The sequence below is a fragment of the Elephas maximus genome, chromosome 3, assembly GCF_024166365.1.
Source record: "Elephas maximus indicus isolate mEleMax1 chromosome 3, mEleMax1 primary haplotype, whole genome shotgun sequence".
Taxonomy (NCBI): Eukaryota; Metazoa; Chordata; class Mammalia; order Proboscidea; family Elephantidae; genus Elephas; species Elephas maximus.
In genome coordinates, this window is record NC_064821.1 from 49,639,417 (window position 1) to 49,659,512 (window position 20,096).

At 40.2% G+C, this 20,096-nt stretch overlaps 2 protein-coding genes across 2 annotated transcripts in view; both read left to right on the forward strand.

Moving 5' to 3' along the window:
• Positions 1–20,096, forward strand: part of RBP7 (retinol binding protein 7) — a 251,455-nt gene that overhangs the window by 116,712 nt on the left and 114,647 nt on the right.
• Positions 746–4,477, forward strand: LOC126072547 (zinc finger protein 345-like). The gene has a single exon (XM_049877876.1). It carries the CDS (start codon positions 1,675–1,677, stop codon positions 3,565–3,567), a length of 1,893 nt encoding a protein of 630 aa, XP_049733833.1. The 5' UTR covers positions 746–1,674; the 3' UTR covers positions 3,568–4,477.

Below are 20,096 nucleotides of genomic sequence, written 5' to 3' on the forward strand. Positions count from 1 at the left end.
GAATCTCATGGCAATGAAGATCAGCATAAAAGCCAGGGGAGACATCTGAGGTGAGTGTCATTCAAGCAGTGCCTCAGGAGAAAGTCCCAAGGTGTTGTGACATTAAGATACACACATATATCCAAAAAAAAAAAAAAAGACAAAACCTGTTGCTGCTGAGTCAATTCCAACTCATAGCAACCCTATAGGACAGAGTAGTACTGCCCCATACAGTTTCCAAGGGTCAGCTGTTGGATTCAAACTGCTGACCTTTTGGTTAGCAGCAAGCTCTTAACTACTGTACCACCAGGAATCTGGTGAGCTGATGTGCCCATTTAGTCTCATACACATGGTTGAACCATGTGTATTATGATTTGTTTTGTGGGCCTGTGTAATCTTTGGCTGAAGGGTTGAACCTCAGGAATGACTTCAGTACTGAGGTGAAAGGGTGTCCAGGGCCATACTCAGGATTTCTCTAGTCTCTGTCAGATCAGTAAGTCTGGTCCTTTTTCAGGAGTTTGAATTTTGTTCTACATTTTTCTCCAGCTGTGTCTGGAATCCTCTATTGTGATCCCTGTCAGATCAGTCAGTAGGGGTAGCTGGGTACCATTTAGTTGTACTGGACTCAGTCTGGTGGAGGTTTTGGTAGGTGACTTTCCCTTGTGTCTTTGGTTTTCTTCATTCTCCCTTTTGCCAGATGTTTGGGATCAGTGGAGTACTTTAGATGGTGGCCCTACAGCTTTTAAGACCACAGACTACTCACAAAGTAGGATATAGAATGTTTTCTTTATAAATTATGTTACTCCAGTTGAGCTAGAGGTCCCCAGTTCATGACCCCCAGCCCTCACACCAATAGTTTGGCCACTCAGGGAGTTTGGATGTGTCACTGAAGCCTGGTGGCACAGTGGGTAAGAGCTCGGCTGCTAACCAAAAGGTTGGCAATTTGAATCTACTAGCTGCTCCTAGGAAATCCTGTGGGACATTTCTGCCCCGTCCTATAGGTTTGCTATGAGTTGAAATTGACTGAAGGGCAACAGGTTTCTGAAGCTTCTATGACTTTGCCTCAGTCAAGTTGTGCTGACTTCCCCAGTATTGCATAGTTTCTTACCCTTCACGAGAGTTACCATTTACTATCTGGTTACTGTTTTTCTCTCCCCACTCCTGCCCTTCCTGTAACTGTCAAGGATTTCTCACTACAGAAAGCCTCATATTTTTGAAAAATAGTGACAGCAATGGTAGTATTTCTGCTAGATGATTTAAGCTATGAAACAAATGGCAAAAACCATTCCTTGTTTTTAGTAATTATGAAATGTGAACACACTTATTTCCAACAGCATATTGCCCATGTTTATTTGTATATGTAGGGATGCTATGGGTCGGAATTGACTATATGACAACAGGTTTATTCTAATATGTATATATATATATAAATCTCACTGTAAAATTGCATTCAGAGAATGATCACAATACAACATTTTGATAAATGTGAGTAAGATATCGAGTATTTGAAACATATTTCACTTGGACACAATTATCAGAAAGCCTCGTATTTTAGAAAAATAGTGATAGTAATGGTAGTATTTCGGCTGGGTGATTAAACCTGTGAAACATGAGACAAGTCAGGGCAAAAACCATGTATGTTTACTGTGTTTAGTAATGGTGAGATGATAAGCATTACTTTTTGAATCCAAAATCATGTTGCCTATTTTTAACAGAAGTCATACCATAGAGAACCTCTGTGGAAGTAATGAAGACAGTCAGTGTGGGAAAACATTAAGTCAAATTCCAAATCTTACTGTGATAAAAAGAAATCCTCCAGAAGTAAATGCTTTTGCATGCTTTGAGTGTGGTATAGCCTTCATGCATCACTCATCACATAAGCATCATACCAAATCTCACACTGCATGCAATATTTCTCAGTGTAAGGAATGTGGAGAAGCCTGCAGTTGTCCCTCTCACCTAACCACTCCTATGAGAACTCATAATGGAAAGAAATGCCATAAATGTAAGATATGTGGGAAGAACATTTGTGTCTCAGCCCTAAAGAACCCTGTGACAACACTCACTGGTGAGAAAAGCTATGAATGTAACAAATGTGGGAAAGATTTCTGTAGTTTCTCATCCTTTTGGACACATGTGAGAGGTCATAAGTGTATAGGTAAAGAATGTTGTAAAACCTATAATTGTCCTTCATTCCTCATCTTACATAAAAAAATTCATAACAGAGATAAGCCTTATCAACATAAGAAATGTGGGAAAGGCATTAGTCAGTCTTCACACCTCGCTACACATATAAGAGCACACGATGGGCAGAGGCCTTATGAATGCAGGGAATGTGGGAAAGCATTTAGTCAGTCCTCATCCCTCACTCAACATATAAGAACTCACAGTGGGCAGAGGCCTTATGAATGTAAGGAATGTGGGAAAGCCTTTAGGTGTTCCTCACACCTCACTCAACACGTAAGAACTCACAGTGGAGAGAAGCCTTATGAATGCAAGCAATGTTGGAAAGCCTTTCGTTATTCGTCAGGCATCGCTAAACATAAAAGAACTCACAGTGGAGAGAAGCCTTATGAATGTAAGGATTGTGGAAAAGCCTTCAGTTGTTCCTCACACCTCACTTCACATGTGAAAACTCACAGTGGAGAGAAGTCTTATGAATGTAAGCAATGTGGCAAAGCCTTTCGTTATTCTTCAGCCCTCACTGAGCACAGAAGAACTCACAGTGGTGAGAAACCCTATAAATGTAAGGAATGTGGGAAAACCTTTAGTTGTTCCTCCGCCCTCACTATACATGTGAGGACTCACAGTGGAGAGAGGCCCTATGAATGTAAGCAGTGTGGGAAAGCCTTTAGGCAGTTCTCAGCCCTCACTACGCATATAAGAATTCATAGTGGACAGAGACCTCATGAATGTAAACAATGTGGGAAAACTGTTAGTCGTTCCTGTGACCTCTCTTTACATGTAAGAACTCACAGTGGAGAGAGGCCTTTCAAATGTAAAGAATGTGAGAGAGCCTTTAGTTGTTCCTCATCCCTTACTAGACATAGAAGAACTCATAGCAGAGAGAAGCCTTATGAACGTAAGGAATGTGGGAAAGCCTTTAGTCAGGCCTCACACCTCACTAGACATGTAAGAACTCACAGTGGAGCGAGACCTTATGAATGTAAGGAATGTGAGAAAGCCTTTAGGGATTCCTCAGCCCTCATTAAACATGTAAGGACTCATAGTGGAGAGAGGCCTTATGAATGTAAGCAATGTGGGAAGGCCTTTAGTTCTTCATCAGCCCTTGTTATACATATAAGAACTCACAGTGGAGAAAGGCCTTATGAATGTAAGGAATGTGGGAAAGCTTTCAGATGTTCCTCATTCTTAACTAATCATATAAGAATTTACAGTGGAGAGATGCCTTATGAGTGTGAAGAATGTGGGAAAGTCTTTAGGGAAGCCTCAAACCTCACTAGACATACAAGAACTCACAGTGGAAAGAAGCCTTTTGAATGTAAGAAATGTGGGAAAACCTTTAGGTGTTCCTCACACCTTACTACACATAGAAGAACTCATAGTGGAGAGGCCTTAAGAATGTAAGGAATATGGTAATGCCTTTAGTCATGCTTTACCCCTCACTTGACATATAAGAACTCACACAGTTGGGAGACAATTTTTTGTCAAAAGAGGGATGTTTCATCCTTACTGCTATAATTTCAAACAGTAAATTTCTGAAAGTATGATTAAAGTACAAAGTTTCTTAGTGAGTAGGAAAGCAATATTAAAGAAGGGGTCATTAGCCACATGAACCAGAGACCTACATCACCCTGAGACCAGAAGAACTAGTTGGTGCCCGGCCACAATCGATGACTGCCCTGACAGGGAGCACAACAGAGAACTCCTGAGGGAACAGGAGATCAGTGGGATGCAGACCCCAAATTCTCATAAAAAGACCATACTTAATGGTCTGACTGAGACTAGAGGAATCCCGGTGGCCATGCTCCCCAGACCTTCTGTCAGCACAGGACAGGAACCATCCCCGAAGACAACTCATCAGACATGAAAGGGACTGGTCAGCGGATGGGAGAGAGATGCTGATGAAGAGTGAGCTAATTATATCAGGTGGACACTTGAGATTGTGTTGGCAACTCTTTTCTGGAGGGGGGATGGGAGGATAGAGAGAGAGGGAAGCCGGCAAAATTGTCACGAAAGGAGAGACTGAAAGGGCTGACTCAAGAGGGGGAGAGCAAGTGGGAGTAGGGAGTGAGATGTATGTGAACTTATATGTGACAGACTGATTGGATTTGTAAACGTTCACTTGAAGCTTAATAAAAGTTAATAAAAAAAAAAAAGAAGGGGTCATTAGGGCTACTTTGTGCCTTTGGGAAAAATGACCGTTTCATTGTAACTACAGGGCAAACCTCATCAGTGCTTATTACTTTCTCAGTCCAAGCTAAATTTTATCTTTCTTAAAGTCTTCAGCTATTACTCACTGGGTTGTACAACACAAAGAGTAAACCCTGATGTAATCTGTGAACTTTAGTTAATGATAATGTATCAATATTGATTTGTCAGTTGTAACAAATTTGTAGTTAACATCTTGCATTCTTGTGGTGTGTATCCACAGAATACAAGATGTTAACTATAGGAGAAACACTGTGTGGGTGTAGGAGCAGGTGCATGTGGACACTACTTTATGCACAATTTTGCCTCTAAAAACAGCCTATTTAAAAACACTTAAAAACTATGGTATCCTATTTTTGTTCTGGGTTTTTCAACAAAGCCTGCAGTCTTTCAAAGTTACTTATATTTTGTTTTCTGTGAACTGACTAGACATCATTTGCTATTGTATTTGTGTTTTGCAATTGCATTTAAAAAAATATTGTGGTAAAATACAGTTAATGTAAACTTTGCCATTTTAACCATCTTCAGTGTACAAATTGCATTCATTACATTGTCAATGTTGTGCAACCATCACCCCTCTCTATTTCAAAAAATCGTCATCACTCCGAACAGAAACTCTGTTCCCGTTAAGCAATAACTTCCCACCTTCCTCTGCCCCACCCCCTCACCCCTGGTAACCACTAATGAACCTTGGTCTCACTGCATTTGCCTATTCTGGACATTTCGTATAAATAGAATCATATTTGTCCTTTGGTGTTTGACTTATTTCACTCATCAAAATGTCTTCAAGTTTCATCCATGTTGTAGCATGTACCAGAACTTCATTTCTCTTTATGGTTGAATAATATTCCATTACATGTGTGTATGTATATATATATATATATATCGTATTGTGGCTTATTATCCATAGTAACATTATTTGCTGAATTTTAGAATATACATTAAGTAGTTTCAGAATTGCTAACTGTGAGGTGATGAACCACTTTGCAGAAAGCAAATCTGGCCCCGGTTGAGGTTCCTGAAAGTCACACTGCAGCTAAGGTTAATCAGTTATGGTGGGCAAGATGAGGAGGGACCACTTGGTACCCTGATGCTAGCCTCTTGAGACCAGTCTAGCTTATCATGCAGGACTGGCCAATAAAAAGCAAAGAAGTCAGAGGCTTAAGCGGGCTTCCTGGTTGGTGAGAAACATCCATCCATGTGGAGGGTAGTGTGTCCTACAGATGTGGAAACTGCACTGGGACCTTCACAGACCTCACTCCATGCATCTCTTCATTTGTATCCTTTTTTGTTACATTAAACCTGTTATAAGGATGGCCTTTTGTGAATTCTGTGAGTCATTCCAGTGAATTATCCAACTGAAAGGAGATTCAGAAGTAAGGGGGCTGGGGACCCCTGATCTTGAAGCTGGTATTCTCAGGTGGTTAGAAGAAACCCTCAGACTTTTAGCCACCAGATCAGAAGTTGGGAGTCATTCAGACTTCCAACCTTGAATATTATTCAACCACAAAGAGAAAAGAAGTTCTGGTACATGCTACAACATGGATGAACCTTGAAGGCATTTTGATGAGTGAAATAAGTCAGACACCAAAGGACAAATATGATTCTATTTATATGAAATGTCCAGGTGTCTGCCAGTCTGGCAGTCTGACGGACAGTGCCCTTTTTTGCTTATGAGGTCTGGCCTAGCCCCCGGTAGCTAGAGTCAGAGGGGGAGTCCTGCATGGTTTGCTGGTGTCAGAACTAAATGAGGACAGGAATATGAGGTTTCCAAATGATACAATGTGAAATGGGATTTCCTAGTCTCTTTGGCATAGATATAAGTACTTGAAGCCATCAAGCTCCATCTGACCCTAAAACTAATGTCTAAACTAATGTTATTACATCATATGTGGAATTTTAGTGAGGGTTGAAAAATGGGTTGAACCAGACTGACGTCTGTGCAACTGATACCTGTACATAGTACCTATTGCTGTTAATTAATTCTGACTCATAGCAACTCTCTAAGACAAAGTAGAACTGCCCCTTAGGGTTTCCAAGAAGTGGCTGGTGGATTCAAACTGCCGGCCTTTTGGTCAGCAGCCATAGCTCTTAACTATTGTGCCACCAGGGCTCCCTGTGTGTAGTTGGGACTCAATAAATAGTTTTTAACAAACAAGCAAATGAATAAATAAATGAATACATTTAGAGGCAGTCAGGCATGGATTTCCTCAACTTCCTGCCTCTCCTTAAAAAAGTTTCTGTTCCTACACCCATCCACACCACCATACTCTGCATCTCAGTGAAAAATTTGGCCATCTCCATCAGCTCTGGGTCCCATCACTTTTCTTATCCATAACACCATCAGTCGTTTACTGTCTCCAGCATCTTCCGTATCTCATGTCTTCTGTCTTCTGTTTACCCTTAGTATCAATATCAAATCTCTCCATCCTGTTTGAACCCTCTTCTGGGTATGTTTCAGCTCTTTTCATGAACCTTAAGTTTAAACTCTTGAAAGGTGCAAAAGCCACCCATGTTCTTGCCTTCAACCACAAATCCAATCAACTCCCACATGTCTACATCTCTGGCAGAGATGTCTGGACAGAGGAAGAAAGAATAGGTGGAGCATAGGAGATTTTTAGGGCAGTGAAACGATTCCATTGTAAACTGTGATGGAGGACACATGACATTATGTATTTGTCAAAACCCATAGAACTATACAACACAAAGAGTGATCCCTGATGTAATTTCGTGAAGTTAATAATGATGTATCAATATTTGTCAGTTGTAAGAAATGTACCACACACCACAGGAATGCAAGATGTTAACTATAGGGGGAACACTGTGTGGGTGTAGGAGCGGGTGCATGTGGACCCTACTGTACACACAATTTTTCTGTAAATATCTCTACAAATAAAGTTTTTTAAAAACAATAAAAAAGATCCCATTTTTAAGTTTTTACAACAAAGGCTGCAAAGCCTTTTGAAGTTACTTATGTTTTGTTTTCTGTGAAGTGACTAGACATCATTTGCTATTTTGTTTTTTCACAATTGAATTTAAAAAATATTGTGGTAAAATGCATTTAATGTAAACTTTGTCATTTTAACCATTTTAAATGTACAAATGTATTCATTACACCGACAGTGTTGAATAACCACGACCCTATCTATTTCAAAAAATTTTCATCACTCCAGGGAGAAACTCTGTACCAATTAAGCAATAACTCCCCATTCCCCCCAGCCTCAGGCCCTTAGTAACCAGTAATAAACTTTGGTCTCTCTGCTTTGCCTAATCTGGATATTTCATATAAATGGAATCATAAGGTATTTGTCCTTTGGTGTCTGACTTACTTCACTCATCAAAATGCCTTCAGAGTTCCTCCACATTGTAGTATGTATCAGAACTTCATTTCTCTTTATAGCTGAATAATATTTCATGGTAAATATTTATCATGTTTTGTTCATTCATGTTTTGATGGGCATTTGGGTTGTTTTCACATTTGTCTATTCTGAGTAGTATTTCTGTGAACATTCCTGGACAAATATCTGTTTCAGTCCCTGTTTTCAATTCTGTTGGGTATATACCTAGGAGTGAAAATTATTGGGTCATAGGGTGATTCTGTGTGACTTTGTTTTTTTATATGTTGTAAAAATATATATATTTAACATTTGTGCTGAGTGTTACAGTAGCCTAAAAAGTAATTCCCTTGCTAATATCCAGAGTAAGAGAAGACATGCAAGTCCTTGGAGTCCTAGATTAGAACCTGGGACACCCTAGTTTCTCCTAGTCCCCAAAGCTAGTCACTAGAAATAGCAGTTCATTAAGTATATGCTGACTTACGGGGACCCCATCTTTGTCACAGTAGAACTGTGCTTCATAGAGATTTTGAACCTGTTACTTTTCAGAAGCTGATCACCAGGCCTTTTACTCCAAGGCACCTCTGGGTGGGTTTGAACTGCCAACTTTTTGGTTAGGGGCTTAGTGCTGAACAGATTGCACCCAGGGACTCCATATGCGTATGTTGTTGTTGTTAGGTGCCGTCGCATTGGTTCCAACCCATAGCGACCCTGTGCACAACAGAATGAAACACTGCCCGGTCCTAAGCCATCCTTACAATCGTTGCTATGCTTGAGCTCATTGTTGCAGCCACTGTGTCAGTCCACCTCGTTGAGGGTCTTCCTCTTTCCCGCTGACCCTGTACTCTGCCAAGCATGATGTCCTTCTCCAGGGACTCATCCCTACTGACAACATGTCCAAAGTATGTAAGATGCAGTTTCACCATCCTTGCCTCTAAGGAGCATTCTGGCCGCACTTCCTCCAAGACAGATTTGTTCATTCTTTTGGCAGTCCACAGTATATTCAAGGTTCTTCGCCAGCACCACAATTCAAAGGCATCAATTCTTCTTTGGTCTTCCTTATTCGTTGTCCAGCTTTCACATGCATATGATGTGATTGAAAATACCATGGCCTGGGTCAGGCGCACCTTAGTCTTCAAGGTGATATCTTTGTTCTTCAACACTTTGAAGAGGTCCTTTGCAGCAGATTGACCCAGTGCAATGCATCATTTGATTTCTTGACTGCTGCTTCCATGGCTGTTGATTGTGGATCCAAGTAAAATGAAATCCTTGACAACTTCAGTCTTTTCTCCATTGATCATGATGTTGCTCATTGGTCCAATTGTGAGGATTTTTGTTTTCTTTATGCTGAGGTGCAATCCATACTGAAGGCTGTGGTCTTTGATTTTCATTAATAAGTGCTTCAAGTCCTCTTCACTTTCAGCAAGCAAGGTTGTGTCATCTGCATAACGCAGGTTGTTCATGAGTCTTCCTCCAATCCTGATTCCCCGTTCTTCTTCACATAGTCCAGCTTCTTGTATTATTTGCTTATCATACAGATTGAATAGGTGTGGTGAAAGAATACAACCATGATGCACACCTTTCCTGGCTTTAAACCAATCAGTTTCCCCTTGTTCTGTCCAAACAACTGCCTCTTGATCTATGTAAAGGTTCCTCATGAGCACAATTAAGTGTTCTGGAATTCCCATTCTTTGCAATGTTATCCATAGTTTATTATGATCCACACAGTTGAATGCCTTTGCATAGTCAATAAAACACAGGTAAACATCCTTCTGTTATTCTCTGCTTTCAGCCAGGATCCATCTGACATCAGCAATGATATCCTTGTTCCACGTCCTGTTCTGAAACTGGCCTGAATTTCTGGCAGTTCCCTGTTGATATACTGCTGCAGCCATTTTTGAACGATCTTCAGCAAATGTTGCTTGTGTGTGGTATTAATGATATTGTTCTATAAATTCCACATATGTGTGTATAAATATGTGTGTGCATGCGCACATATATATACACACACACACTTGAGCATTTGTCCCTGTGGTAGACTTGTAATTTCTCCTAGGCTCAGTTTCCTTATCTGGTAATGGAAATAAAAATAATCTTTGTCTTTTAATGTAAATGTGAGGATCCAGTAAGCATATATGCAACTGAAAGGGTTTGAGTATGGCCTGCCATATAATCAGTGCCCGCTAGGGTATTTACTATTTAGACCTGTGGGCACAGGGCACTGTCTCTGGTTCACTGGTGTGTGTTGAGCTCTTGCTGCAGTGACTGAGGCAGCTCTCCATGCTTTGGGTTGGCCAAGCTGGCTCTGCTCCCCATGTCTCCTCAGTAGGCTAGCTAAGACACGCACTTCTGATTGAAATGGCTGTGGATTGAGAGCAATGAAAACATCCAAGAACTCTTGAGAGCTGGGCTCATAAATACACACTGGCACAAAAGACCATATCAAAGGCCGAGATACCTTCAGTCAAAGCGGGCTACATGGATTCAGAAACTGTTCTGTGAGAACGAATAGGAAACTGTACTTTTTGGGGAAAACATTTGTGCTCAACTAGTAACCTAACGGATGGCAGTTCAAACCCACCCAGCAGATTGGCTTAAGACACAACCTAATCTTGTAGATTGAGTCCTGCCTCATTAACATAAGTGCCAATCATCCCAGGTCATTAATATCATAGAAGTAGGATTTACAACACATAGGAAAATTACATCAGATGACAAAATAAAGGACAATCACACATTATTGGGAATCATGACCTAAGTTGACATACATTTTTGGGGGACACGATTCAATCCATAATATTCCACCCTTTGGCCCCCCAAAATTCATGCCCTTGCCACATGTAAAACACATTCACCCCATCATATCATAGCAAAACTCTTAACTTCAGGTCCAAATTAAAAAATTCCTCTTCATCTGTGAAATCTAGAGTACAAGTAATCTGCTTCTAAAGTACTGTCATGGATTGAATTGTGTCTTCCAAAACTCTCTCTCAACTTGTCATGATTCCCTTGAGTGACTGTCTACCTGATGTGATTTTCCTATGTGTTGTAAACCCTATCACTATGATGTAATAATAAGATGGATTAGCGGTAGTTATATTGATGAGACCTACAAGATTAGACAAGTTTCTTAAGCCAGTCACTTTTGAGGTATAAAAGAGAGAAGTGAGCAGAGACACAGGGGGACCTCATATCACCATTAAATCAATGCTGAGAGCAGAGTGTGTCCCTTGGACCTGAGATTCCTGCACTGAGATGCTCCCAGACCAAGGGGAGACTGATGATGAGGACCTTCTTCCACAGCCAACAGAGAGAAAGCCTTCGCCTTGAGCTGGTGCCCTAAATCCAGACTTGTAGGCTACTGGACTATGAGAGAATAAACTTCTCCTTGTTAAAACCATCTGCTTGTGATATTTCTGTTATAGCAGCACTAGATGACTAAGACAAGTACAATGGTGGAAAAGGCAGACACAAGCTAGACATTTTCATTACAAATGGGAGAAATTAGAGAGAAAGGGATAACAGGAACGAAGCAAGTCAGCAAAACACGTTACATGAGCCCTCAAGGTTTTGAAAATAATCCTGTTGTCTGAGACCAATTGCCATGAATTGAATTGTGTCCCCCCAGAATATCTGTCAACTTAGCTGGGCCATGGTTCCCAGGATTGTGTGATTGTCCACCATTTTACGTGATTTCTCAATGTGTTGTAAATCCTATCAGTAAGATGTAATAAGATGGATTAGAGGCAGTTATATTGATGAGGTCTACAAGATTAGGTAGTGTCTTAAGCCAATCTCTTTTGAGAAACAAAAGAGAGAAGTGAGCAGAGAGACAGGAGTCCCTCATACCACCAAAGCAGCACTGGTAGCAAAGTGAGTCCTTTGGCCCTGAGGTTCCTGTGCTGCGATGATCACAGAACAAGGGAAGACTGATGACAAGGACCTTCCTCCAGAGCCGACAGAGAAAGCCTTCCCCTGGAGCCAGTGCTCTGAATTCAGACTTCCAGCCTACTGGACTGTGAAAGAATAAACTTCTCTTTTTAAAGGCATTCACTTGTGGTATTTCTGTTATAGCAGTACTAGATGACTAAGACACCAATTAAACAATGACTCTGCCCTCCAGACTCCAGGTATTGGCCACACTCATCGTATACAGAGTGGAGGCCCCTTGGCCCTGGGCTTCAGTTCCACCTTCCAGGCCCACAGGAACAGCAACTCTGCTCCCTCTAAGTTGGGTGGCCACATTCTTCTAGTCCATCTGAGTGGCAGCTCCATGCTTTAAGACCCCAGAGGTCATGGCCCTACCCTTTGAGACTTAGGCAGCTCTGCTTCTTGGGTTCCATGCCTCTTAGATTTCTGCTTCCTGGTTCCTTGGCCTCTCACCCCCTCGGGCCTCATCACCCACTTCTTCCCTGCTCAGGCAAGTGTTCCAAAGCTCTGTAGCTCCCCTGATAACTGCCTGAAGTCACCCCACTCCACCAGTAAAATTCCGCCAGAAGGCACTCAGCTCTCTTGCTCTGTGGGTCGGCAAACCTAGTTCAAATGATGAGTGCTCGGAGGCACCTCACTCCGTCAGGAAGCCTCCTGCACAAAGGCATTCAGCTCTCTTGCTCTGTTGGTCAGCTCCAACACTGTCTCACGTTGGTCTTCTAGTTCTCCTGTGGCCTGTCACCATCTGTGCCATCTGCAGTGTAACAGCTCTCCTCATCTCCTTCTGAGTCCTAACCAGAATTGTCTTTGATGTCCAAAATTCCAACAGTCACTTCAAGGCAATCTACTCTTTTACTATTAAGCACTTAAAAATTTTTCCAGCCTCAGAGGCCCGGCAAAAATGGCAGAATAGACAGACATTTCCAGCAAGTCCTCTTACAACAAAGACCTAAAAAAACAAATGAAACGAGTATATTTATGACAAGCTAGGAGCCCTGAATATCAAAGGCAATGTTAGAAAATGAACTGAGTGGCAGGGGGAGGAAGAGACAATTCAGAAGCACAGAGGACTTACCGGACCTGAATCTCTGGGAGCCCTCAGGCACTATTCCTGGGAGTGGCTGTGGTGGGCTGATACTGCCTTTGGCTGCAGTTTCCTCAGGGAGAAGGAGCCAGCCACACAGCCTACTCACACTTCTGGAACCAGAAAAGAATGGCGTTCTTGGCAAAAGCTAGGTACTTGTGTATAGTTTACCATGCCCCCGCCCCCAAGCCAGCTTCAGTGGCTGTTGATTTCCCTGGGCCTGAGATAGGCCCTTTTGACTGCCTAGAGCCATCCTCTTGCCTTGGACAAGGAATAAATTCATAACTGGGGGAAAAGATAATTTGCCAGCTCCACTTACCGGGGGAACTCAGGACAGAAGCAGCTCCTATCCAGGCATAATTGGTCCATGGATTTTGAGTACCTTTCCTGCTGGCATGGACCTGTGTGGGCCTAATTCGGGAGAATAGGCCCTGATTGGCATACTACAACTGTTTCAGCTGTGAGGTGGAGAGGTGGGTGTTTGATGTTTCACACTGCTTTGCCTGTTAAACAGGGTCCTCACCTACCAACATCAGGGGCCTGAGGACTGGTGGCCCCACTCAGGCCACCCAGCCACCCACAATAGGGTCCAAGGATAACTGGTACCTCCCAGTCCTTACAGCCAAAAACACTGGGTGCCCATTGTCCATTTGCAGAACCCACCACATGTATGCTGTAGGGAAGAGTGACATGCTTTCCTCAGAGATATTTGGGGGATGATTCTCACCCCCCTGCCTTGTTCAGAGCATGACCCCCTGCTGCAACCAGATACCTGTACCTACACCAATCACCCCTGCCCCTCTAAGACTGTAGGACAGAGCCTGTCCCACACACTTGATGATCAGCTACCTGGACACCTGAGCTGAATTCATACAAGAAAAGTGAATGGACTCCTAGGCTGATACCTGATAATAGCTGTACCCATGGGAACAGGATATCAGACCTCCAAAGGTGAAAATAATCAAGCTGGCTCACTCAAGCAACCCATTTGGGCATATCAAAACAAAACAATGTAAGAAGCTAGGATACAGTAACCAAACATAAAATAAACTAATACAATAACATATAGATGACTCAGAGGCAACACTGAATATCAAATCACATAAAGAAACCAACCATGATTGTCTCAACAAGCTCTCAAAACAAAGAATCCAGGGATCTTCTAGATGAAAGTTCCTACCTGGAATTACCAGATGCAGAATACAAAAGATTAATACACAGAACCCTAAAAGACATCAGGAAGGAAATCAGGCAATGTGCAGAACAAGCCAAGGAAAACGCAGATAAAGCCGTTGCAGAAATTAAAAAGATTATTCAGGAATATAATGAAAAATTTAATAAGCCAAAAAAAAAAAAAAACCATAGACAGCAATGAGAAATTCAGAAGTTTAACAATAAAATTACAGAATTAGACAACTCATTAGTAAGTCAGAGGAGCAGAATTTGTGAACTTGAAGATAAAGCACTTGGCACCAATATATTTGAAGAAAAATCAGATAAAAGAATTTGAAAAAAATGAAGAAACCTTAAGAATCATGTGGGACTCTATCAAGAGAAATAATGTATGAATGACTGGAATACCAGAACAGGGAGGGATGAGAGAAAATACAGATAGAGAATGGTTGAAGATTTGTTGGCAGAAAACTTCCCTGATACCATGAAAGATAAGAAGTTATCTATCCAAGATGCTCATCGAACTCCACATGAGGTAGATTTTAAAAGAAAGTCACCAAGACATATTATAATCAAACTTGCCAAAACCAAAGATAAAGAATTTTAAGAGCCACTAGGGATAAAACAAAAGTCACCTACAAAGGAGAGTCAATAAGAATAAGCTCAGACTACTTGCCAGAAACCATCCATGCAAGAAGGCAATGGGATGACTTACATAAAATGTTGAAGGAAAAAATTGCCAGCCAAGAATCATATATCTAGCAAAACTGTCTCTCAAATATGAAGGTGAAATTAGGACATTTCTAGATAAACAGAAGTTTAGGGAATTTGTAAAAACCAAATCAAAACTATAAGAAATACTAAAAGGAGTTCTTTGGTTAGAAAATCAATAATATCAGGTATCAACCCAAGACTAGAACACTGGAAAGAGCAATCAGATGTCAACCCAGGCAGAGAGATCACAAAAAAAATAAAGATTAAAAAACACTCAAAACAGGGAAACAGCAAGGTTATTACGTAAAAGAAGAAAACATTAAAACAATAAAGAGGGACTAAGAAAAGTCATAGATCTTTCATATGGAGAGGAATACAGGTGATACAAAGAAGTAAAAGTAGGGGTAAATATTAAGGTAACCACAAATGAGACAAACTGTCCTACACATCAAAATAAAATACAAGAAGAAAAATAGAGACTCAGCAGAAACAAAATCAACAATGAATATAAGGAAAAGATAATATATAAATTACTCAGCACAAAAAATTAAGTGAGAAAAACTGTCAACAACACAAAAAAAGACATCAAAATGATAGCACTGAATTCATACCTATCCATAATTATGCTGGATGTGAATGGACTAAGAGCACCAATAAAGAGACAGAGTAGCAGAATGGATTAAAAAACACGATTCATCTATATGCTGCCTACAACAGACACACCTTAGAGATGCAAAAAAACTAAAACTCAAAGGATGGAAAAAAATATATCAAGCAAATCAAAAAGAGCAGGAGTAGCAATATTTATTTCTGACAAAATAGACTTCAAAGTTAAATCCATCTGAAAGGATAAGGAAGGACACTATATAATGATTAATGGGACAATACACCAAGAAGATATAACCATATTAAATATTTATGCACCCAATGACAGGGCTGCAAGATACGTAAAACAAACTATCAGCACTGAAAAGTGAGATAGACAGCTCCACAATAATAGTAGGAGACTTCAACACACCACTTTCGGTGAAGTACAGGACATCCACAAAGAAGCTCAATAAAGACATGGAAGATCTAAATGCCACAGTCGACCAACTTGACCTCACAGACATATACAGAACACTCCACCCAACAGCAACCAACTATATTTTCTTTTCTAGTGCACATGAAACATTCTCTAGAATAGACCACATATTAGGTCATAAAGCAAGCCTTAGCAGAATCCAAAACATTGAAATATTACAAAGCATCTTCTTTGACCATAAGGCCATAAAAGTAGAAATCAGTAACAAAAATCAGGGAAAAGAAATCGAACACTTGGAAACTGAACAATACCCTGCTCAAAAAAGACTGGATTATAAAAGACATTAAGGATGGAATAAAGAAATTCATGGAATCCAATGAGAATGAAAACACCAGAACCTTTGGGACACAGTGAAAGCAGTGCTCAGAGGTCAATTTATATCAATAAATGCACACATCCAAAAAGAAGAAAGGGCCAAAATCAAAGAATTACTGCTACAACTTGAACAAATAGAGAGCAACAAAAGAAACCCACAGGCACCAGAAGAAAGCAAATAATAAAAATTAGAGGAGAATTACATGAAAGAAAACAGAAAAACAATTGAGAGAATTAAGACCCAAAGCTGATTCTTTGAAAAAATTAACAAAATTTATAAACCATTGACCAAACTGATGAAAGAAAAACAGGAGAGGAAGCAAATAACCCGAATAAGAATTGAGAGGGGTGATATTAAAATAGACCCAACTGAATTTAAAAAAGTCATATCAGATTACTATGAAAAATTGTACTCAACAAATTTGAAAACCTGGAAGAAATGGATGAATTCCTAGAAACACACTACGTACCTAAACTAACACAGAGGTAGAACAACTAAATAGACCCATAACAAAAGAAGAGAGTGAAAAGGTAATCAAAAAACTCCCCCCCAAAAAAAGCTCTGGCCGGGATGGCCTCACTGCAGAGTCCTACCAAACTTTGAGAGAAGAGTTAACTCCACTATTACTAAAGGTATTTCAGAGCATAGAAAAGGACAGAATATTCCCAAACTCATTCTATGAAGCCAGCATATCCCTGATACCAAAACCAGGTAAAGAACCACAGAAAAAGAAAATTACAAACCTATATCCCTCATGAATCTAGATGCAAAAATCCTCAACAAAATTCTAGCCAATAGAATTCAACAACATAATAAAACATGAAAAAAAAATAATTCACCATGACCAAATGGGATTCATACCAGGTATGCAGGGATGGTTCAACCTTAGAAAAGCAATTAATGTAATCCACCACATAAATAAAAGACAAGAATCACCTGATTTTATCAATTGATGCAGAAAAGGCATTTCACAAAGTTCAACACCCATTGGTGATAAAAACTCTCACCAAAATAGGAATTGAAGGAAAATTCTTCAACATAGTAAAGGGCATTTATACAAAGCCAATAGCCAACATCATTCTAAATGGAGAGAGTCTGAAAGCATTCCCCTAGAGACTGGGAACCAGACAAAGATTCACCACTCTTATTCAACATTGTGTTGGAGGTCCTAGCCAGAGCAATTAGGCTAGATAAAGAAATAAAGGGCATCCAGATTGGCAAGGAACAAGTAAAAGTATCTCTATTTGCACATGACATGATCTTATACACACAAAACCCTAAGGAATCCTCAAAAAAAACTACTGAAACTAATAGAAGAGTTCAGCAGAGAATCAGGATACAAGATAAACATACAAAACTCAGATTCCTCTACACCAACAAAAAGAACATCAAGAGGAAATCAAATCAATAGCATTTACAGTAGCCCCCAAGAAGATAATATACTTAGGAATAAATCTTACCAGATATGTAAAAGACTTAAAGAAAAGTACAAAACACTTCTGCAAGAAACCAAAAGAGACCTACATAAGTGGAAAAACATACCTTGCTCATGGGTAGGAAGCCTTAAGATTGTAAAAATGTCTAGTCTACCAAAAGCGATCTATAGATTTAATATAATTCCGATCCAAATTCCAACAACATTTTCTAATTAGATGGAGAAACAAATCACCAATTTCATACGGAAGGGAAAGAGGCCCCGGATAAGAAAAGCATTACTGAAAAAGAAAAACAAAGCGGAAGGCCTCACTCTGCCTGATTTCATAACCTATTATACCGCCACAATAGTCAAAACAGCCTGGTACTGGTAAGACAACAGATACATGGACCAATGGAACAGAATTGAGAATCCAGACATAAATCCATCCACATATGAGCAGCTGGTATTTGACAAAGGCTCCAAATCAGTTAAATGTGGAGAAGATAGTCTGTTTAACAAATGGTGTTGGCATAACTGGATATTCATCTGCAAAAAAATGAAACAAGACCCGTACCTCACGCCATGCACAAAAACGAACTCAAAATGAATCGAAGACCTAAATATAAAATCTGAAACGATAAAGATCATGGAAGGAAGAATAGGGACAACGTTAGGAGGCCTAATACATGGCATAAACAGTATACAAAACATTACTAACAATGCAGAAGAAAAACTGGATAACTGGGAGCTCCTAAAGTGAAATACCTATGCTCATCCAAAGACTTCACCAAAAGAGTAAAAAGATTACCTATAGAGTGGGAAAAACTTTTTAGCTATGACTTTTCCGACCAGTGCCTGATCTCTAAAATTTGCATGATACTGCGAAAACTTAACTACAAAAGACAAATAACCCAATTAAAAAATGGGCCAAAGATATGAACAGATAACTTGACTAAAGAAGACATTCAGGTAGCTAACAGATATATAAGGAAATGCTCACAATCATTAGCCATTAGAGAAATGCAAATCAAAACTACAATGAGATTTCATCTCACTCCAACAAGGCTGGCATTAATCCAAAAAATAATAAATGTTGAAGAGGTTGTTGATAGACTGGAACACTTATACACTGCTGGTGGGACTGTAAAATGCTACAACCACTTTGGGAATCAATTTGGCCCTTCCTTAAAAAGTTAGAAATAGAACTACCATACGATCCAGCAATCCCACTCCTTGGAATATATCCTAGAGAAATAAGAGCCTTTACATGAACAGATATATGCACACCCATGTTCATTGGAACAGTATTTACTGTAGCAAAAAGATGGAAGTAACCAAGGTGCCCAACAACGGATGAATGGGTTAATTGTGGTATATTCACACAATGGAATAGTACACATCGATAAAGAACAGTGATGAAGCTGTAAAACATTTCATAACATGGAGCAATCTGGAAGGCATTATGTTGAGTGAAATTAGTTGCAAAAGGACAAATATTGTATAATACCACTAGTATAAGAACTCGAGAAATAGTTTAAACGGAAAAGAAAATATTCTTTGATAGTTATGCAAGGGGGGAGGGAAGGACAGAGGGAGAGTGGTATTCACTAATTAGATGGTAGATAAGAACTACTTAAGGTAAAGGGAAAGACAACACACAATACTGGAGAGTTCGGCACAACTGGACTAAACCAAAAGCAAATTAGTTTCCTGAATAAGCTGAACACTTCTAAGGCAGTGTAGTAGGGCCAGGGGTTTGGGGACATGGTTTCAGGGGACATGTAAGTCAGTTGGCACAATACAAGCTGTTAAAACTTCTGCAACCCACTTTGGAGAGTGGCATCTGGGGTCTTAAACACTAGGAAGTGGCCATCTAGAATGCATCAATTGCTGTCAACCCATCTGGAGCAAAGGAGAATGAAGAACGCCAAGGACACAAGGTAATTACTAGGCCAAGAGACAGAAAGCGCCATGTAAACCAGACACTACATCATCCTGAGACCAGAAGAACTAGATGGTGCCCTGGCAGGGAACACAAGACAGAACCCCTGAGGGAGCAGGAGACTAGTGGGATGCAGACCCTAAATTCTTGTAAAAAAGACCAGACTTAATGGTCTGACTGAGATGAGAAGGACTCTGGTGGTAACGACCCCCAGACCCTCCCTTAGCCCAAGACAGGAACCATTCCCAAAGCCAACTCTTCAGACAGGGATTGGACTGGAAAATGGGATAGAAAAAGATGCTGGTGAAGAATGAGCTTCTTGGATCAAGTAGACACTTGAGACTATGTTGGCATCTCCTATCTGGAGGAGATATGAGAGGGCAGAGGGAGTCAGAAGCTGGCGGAATAGACATAAAAAGACAGAGTGGAGGAAAGGAGTGTTCTGTCTCATTACTGGGAGAGCAATTAGGAGTATATAGCAAGGTGTATATAAATTTTTTTGTGATAGACTGACTTGATTTTTAAACTTTCACTTAAAGTACAATAAAAATTTAAAAAAAAACAATGAAAAAAAATTAGTGGTTAAAAAAGAAAAACAAAACTTTTCCAGCCTCTCCATTAAGTTTCAAAATTGCTTCCATATTTTAGGTACCTGTTAGAGCAGCACCACACTCCTAGTACCAAATTCTTGGTTATCTAGTCCTGCTTTAACGGAAATATCACAAGTGAA

What these genes read in the sequence shown, in the direction of transcription:
- LOC126072547 (XM_049877876.1), top strand. Translation starts at nt 1,675, where the DNA reads ATGTTGCCTATTTTTAACAGAAGTCATACCATAGAGAACCTCTGTGGA.